Genomic DNA, 6,190 nt, shown 5'->3' with positions numbered 1-6,190 from the left:
CTTAAAGAAGGTAGTTTAAGGAGAAACTGATTACAATTCATAGTCACCAATTTTTGGAGCATTATTAGCCTGGCATAGAGACCTTGCATGCATTTTTTCAATCTTTTTGTCATAATTGTTCGTCTTGAGTGTAGTATCCACCCTTCAACATGCTGCTGGTGGGCATATAGTTGTTGCTTGGCAACATTGTGTTTAAAGTTTATTTGTGTCTCACAGAGGTTATTTACTGTTATCAACTCATGGTATTTTATATTTATGACATTTTTTTGCCACACAATATTGAAAAAATAAACAAATTACACACAAGAATTGCTTCTATTATTTAATTAGCGCAATATAGCTAAGTTGATGCTGATGTGCCAATAAACACCATTTCATTCATTACCCCCCAACTTTCGGAGAGAGAAGGTAATTTTAAAATTTCTCTGGACGTCATTCACACTGTTTGGGACACAATAAATCTGCTTATAATTGTTTAGGCTAAGCAGATATACGCAATTTGATTGGTTGATGCTTTGGAACTTGATAACTTTGCTTCTGATTAAGTCAGAGTGATGAAGTTTGGTGCATACATGTAGTTTCATTACATCAGTACCTTGACTAAATTCAATAATGAACTTTTTCGGCTCAGGTTAAGCAGAGTGATAAGCAATTTGATTGGTCAAGACTTTGATTCTAATTGAGTGACCGAAGTTCAATAATGAACATTTCCTACAGTTTCATTACATCGGTACCTTGACTAAGTTCAATAATGAACATATCAATTCAATGGCAACAATTTTATGCAGAGTTATTTCCCATGTCACTGAAACTTTTTTTTTTACAAGCTCTACATGTACATGGAAGAGATCGAGATTTTTTTCAAAGCTTGATGGCATTGGTAAAAGTTAAAAGAAGGAATCCTATCCAAATTCAGAGTAGTGCATCAATTTGCCACTGTTAGCAAATCTTGTAACTGCTCTACAGGTTAATAGGTACATGTAGCACACCAAATGTGTAAAAACAGAGACTCCAACCAAAAGTGAAGGGATTTGTGTGAAGACTAAAGAGGGACAACCCATTAAGCCTGTTTGATGTTGAGTATGTATACTACTAGCCTTAACAACTAATGGTTGGTATTTTCAGTTTCTCTTCTGCTAAAACAAAATAAACAAGAAGATTCAGATTTAAACATCCCAACACCCTTGCATGTAAACTATGTCAAATTTGTTTCCATGGAAACACAAAATTTATTCATAGAGTAACTTCAAAATGGCAAAAGGCACTACTATTAGAATAGGTTGATGTGTTGACAGATATCGTAACTTTAGATACTATACTATTCAAAAAAATTAGGGGATATTTGATTTTGGGGGCATAATACTAAAATATGCAAATGACTACGAAAAAAGTCACTATAGAACCTAACAGAAGAAACATTTCCAGTTACATGTGACGCCCAAACGCACCAATAGCTACCGCATGGAATGCAGGTGATGCTTGGGATCATCATGGGGGTCCAACCCAAGATTTGCACGACTCTGACTTTGAATGTTACAGTCATTGTGGCATTGAATTCCAGGGTGGAAACATCAGTTTAATTGTTTTAGTGACCAGAAAACAAATTTTGATATGCGTCGGCTTACCCAAAATGAAAGGTTACGTGCCCTTGGCATGCTACAGATCGGCACAACACAGGCGGTTGTGGTGCGGACGATGAATGTTTCTCAGTCTGTCATAAGCAGGCTATGGTCCAGATACCGTGATACACAATCTGTACAGGACAGACCACGCTCAGGTCGACCAAGGGCGACAACTCAAGCCCAGGATCGATTTATCCGTACCTTGGCCTTGAGAAATCGTGTCATCACAGCAAATCAGATCAGCGCTCGTCTTCAAACAGACACTGGTGTGAGAGTGAGTGGCCAGATGATTCGGAATCGACTGCATAGGGGTCACCTTCACGCCCGACGTCCTCGCGTGATCCCTTGTTTGAGAGATCATCACATTCAGGCAAGACGTCGTTGGTGTAGGGATCGTCAACACTGGGATAATCGACGCTGGAGCAATGTGATGTTTTCAGATGAGTCAAGGTTCACTGTTGATTTTTTGGACAGACGTAGGAGGGTGTGGCGTCGTCGAAACGAGCGCTTCCAAGACGTTAACTTCATCAGACATGATCGATTTGGGGGTGGTTCTGTTATGGTGTGGGGAGGCATCACTGTTGCTGGAAGAACGGCTTTACATGTTGTTGCAGGGCGTGTTACAGGCCAGTACTACCGGGACAACATCTTGACAGTCCATGTTGTGCCGTTCGCACGACGTCATGGCCGCCATTTCATCTTCCAGGATGACAACGCAAGATGTCACAGGGCCAGGATCGTTACAGGTTACCTCCAACAACAGAACATCACCACATTACCTTGGCCAGCACTGAGTCCTGACCTCTCCCCCATCGAGCATGTCTGGGACATGCTTGGACAGAGGTTACGTCAACGTCAACAACGTCCTGCCAATGTCCAAGAACTTGCTGCTGCGTTGCAACAGGAATGGGACAATCTGGACCAAAATGACCTTAGACGTCTCATTAGGAGTATGCCACGTCGGATCAATGCTTGTTTGGCAAACAGAGGAGGATTTACCCGTTACTGACTTGGTTGTGATGCTGTGGTAACTTTGCTGTTTGACCCCGGGTATCATTTTACCCTTATAATGGTCAGTCTGTGCCTTACTTAGTCTAACGATCATTTGGAATAAATCGATGAATGCGAACTTCATTTCATTTTGTCATTTGTTTCTTCGTCAGTTTCATTAGGTGACTTAAATAACACTTAAAAATCAAATATCCCCTACTTTTTTTGAATAGTATATGAGTGTCCTATCCTGAGATATGCTCCCAAAACTGAAGGATGGACAAAGCCTATTTCAACATCCCACCTAGTTTGAGATTTGAGTGCCCCTTAATACAGAAATAGGATACAATCTGATTAAAATACAAATCTATATTTCGTTTCATTTTTTTATACTTCCGATGGCCTGTTTTAAATGACTTCAGGCTGGATCCTACTCACTGCGCTATTCTGACTTCAATATAGATATAATATATTATATGCAAGTCAGAAAAGGAGTGACGTAGGAGCGAGTCTGACGTATTAGAGCAGGCTATCCAGTCTAATGAAGTCATACGATCTATGATGAAGTAGTAAAGACAAGTAAACAAAATTGTGAACTATAAAAACAAAACGAAATAAGAACTGTGTTTTAATCAGATTGAAATAGGATAGGGCTAATATTTAATGATTGCTATTATGTGCATTACACTCCATATAATTCCGCTATAAACATACACCCATATCAAATTCTTCTTCAGTAGTTTTTCTCAGAAAATTAAGATAGATTAAGATAAAATAAAAATCAGTATTTAATCCTGTATGTAGACATGTCAAGAACATATATTTTAATATAATAACATTAACAATGGCAATATAAATAATGATTTAATTTAGGTGGGTGATGATGTAAATACATGTACATAATAAAACAAAACATTTTGCAGGCCTTTATTATATTCAACAGAATAGGTGTATAAGCATTTCATATATTGGGAAGGGTCAAGTGACCAGCACTAACGGGACCAATTCTGGAGTCTATACCCAAAAAACAATAAATAATAAACCACAGCTAGGTAAATATATTTTTAAGCAAGAAACAAGACAAGCAAAATTATTAAAAGTAATTTAACTATAGGTAACATGCAAAATGCAAAAAATAATGTGAAAATCTTTCGTAATAAAAACCAACCAATAAAAATAAGTATTAGAATATCTACCTACATTCAATAGTAACACAAATTTTAATAAAACATTTTGTCATATAAGCAATACAATGGTACAACAAACAGTTGAAATCAGGTGTTCTGGGAAGAGGTAAGCACACCCTGTCTCATGCATCACACACATTACTACTAATACAGCCAACAGAAAAATCATGTCCATCTATGGCACAAAAACGGCTGATAGACATATTAGATACCCAGTAATTAAAGTATGGGTGCATAAAAAAAAAACCTGGTTAGTATTAAGTATTATTATGAAACCAAACACAAAATAATCCCTTATATATGTTACGATGTACCACACTAAAGCTACACAGAAGACTAACATTAATCCAATTTGACAAACACAATACTCAACAAATTGCTGCCTGTCTGTTTCCTTAAGTACTGTATATTTTTTTTAATTTCAAGTATGTTTATTTCTACATTTGTTAGAAAGAATATATTGATTGTAATTAAAAGTTTTCTTTGTTATAATAAAATCTTGTCCCTGTTGACTCCGACGAATTTTCGTTACAATGTCTATGTAGTTTAGTTGATAATTCTTTTGATCCACAAAAAAAGACACCTATCTTCATTCCTTTATGAGCATTGGCTAAATCACTGAACACTTTGTTCCACTGTGGTCTACCATAATGTGTTTTCTGTTGAAGACCAGTAACTACATCTCTTTCACTGTTGTCATGCAAAAAAATATTTTTGGCCTGGTCAAAGTCCCAGCCTGATGTTAGGTATATATTATGTGTAAGAAAATCAGCTTTTCCTATCTGGGCCATTTGCATCTCTAAAGAAATCAGTAAATCTTGTAACCATTCAAAAGAACTGGTACTTGGGCAAACCCAGTAAAGATGAACATTCTTTAGCTGAAGTTCATTTCTTTTGTTTGAGTATTTATGTGATATATACCTTAAGACAGAGGCAAATGGTGTGACACCTATTCCAGATGCAATTAGAACAGCGATATCAAAACGGAAGAAATCCTCTGTTGCTGTGCCGTATGGTCCATCAATTGCTATCTTTGGTAACTTCCATGCCTCCTGGAATTCCTCTTCATCCACATGACATTTTTTGGCTAATTCTTCTGTCCAATCACCAGCCCGTCTGATATGAACTGAGATATGGTCTTCTCCAGGAGCTGATGTTAGTGTAAAGGGATGCCATTCCAGCTGAGATATACTTGGGCAATGTAGAAACACATATTGGCCTGGTTCCGCATAAAAACCCTTCTTTTGCATCTGTAGTTCATAAACATTGGACGGGTGCTTAACAACCTTGGTAATGACTACTTTCTGGAATGATCTTACAAATCTAACTATTCTCTCTATTATGAATATTATGACTGGTATTAAAATCCATATCCATGACTGAGGTGGAGAGCCGGAAAACTGTGGTATTGGACACTCCTTGATGGAATCCCACTGATCAAATTTTTTATAACAGTTCTCTGGATTATGACTAGATATATTGGTTTGTTTGTGTATAATTTGTTGTATTCCATGTATACCAAGACCAATAAAAAATATAATAAATAAATGATGCATATACCAGAACAGTTCAAAATACCATTGTCTTATTGTTTCTGCTGATGAAGATAATATAAGTATCAAACATAAAGTTATGATGATACCAGAAACACCGGATACAGTGCTAACTGCTTCTCTTGTAGCATCTGTGCTTGGATTTCTGACGGGATTAACCCATGTTCCATTGGGTGTAGTAGGTAAATTACTAACAGCTTGTATAGATTTGTCAGGGTTATCATAGGCTGTAATCATGCGCTCAAAATCAAAACAATGTGCTGATATATGTATAGCTGTTTGAAGGCATATCATATAAGCTGTATATTTATGATATGTTATTTGCCTATCGAATTGACGACGAACTCTGTGACACCTCACGCATGCTCCTTTAATAAAACCCACAAAATTTCTACAGACTGGTAACAACACTAGCAAACAGTTAAAATTAAGACATGCGGCACTAGCTCTTGCTACACATAATGCATTCCCAACTATAAGTCTCAAGTAAAAGTATTCTGCACTGCTTTGGTAGGAGAAAAAAGTTGCCAGGAAAATAGCCACATTAATTATCAACCACAGACTTACAACAATCCATTTAGGAAGCTCATTAACAATCAATTCTCCCATTTCAGTACTTACATAAACGACACAAACATATAGTCTACAATATATGTTTTGAACTTCAATTCGAGTCTACCTTAATCTGTGTTTATGATTTCTGTTATATTTATTGCGTGTTTACATTAATACTTCAACTTCATTACTTAGCGAACTACTGGGCAGTTCCTTATAAACATGCCTCGTTTATCCAGGGACCCATTATATTTCAATATTTGGTCTAGGTCACCAAGTCGTT

At 36.8% G+C, this 6,190-nt stretch overlaps 1 protein-coding gene across 1 annotated transcript; it reads right to left on the bottom strand.

Annotated features, from left to right (window-relative positions):
- Positions 1–3,382: 3,382 nt before the first annotated feature.
- Positions 3,383–6,188, bottom strand: LOC126810316 (cytochrome b-245 heavy chain). Its single transcript, XM_050535313.1, has one exon. It carries the CDS (start codon positions 5,959–5,961, stop codon positions 4,270–4,272), a length of 1,692 nt encoding a protein of 563 aa, XP_050391270.1. The 5' UTR covers positions 5,962–6,188; the 3' UTR covers positions 3,383–4,269.
- Positions 6,189–6,190: the final 2 nt, after the last annotated feature.

The sequence above is a fragment of the Patella vulgata genome, chromosome 2, assembly GCF_932274485.2.
Source record: "Patella vulgata chromosome 2, xgPatVulg1.2, whole genome shotgun sequence".
Taxonomy (NCBI): Eukaryota; Metazoa; Mollusca; class Gastropoda; family Patellidae; genus Patella; species Patella vulgata.
The sequence above is the reverse complement of the archived record's forward strand: the minus strand, read 5'-3'. Positions and strand labels throughout refer to the sequence as shown.

Excerpts from the sequence above, each read along its gene's own strand:
- LOC126810316 (XM_050535313.1), bottom strand. The coding sequence starts at position 5,961 with ATGGGAGAATTGATTGTTAATGAGCTTCCTAAATGGATTGTTGTAAGT.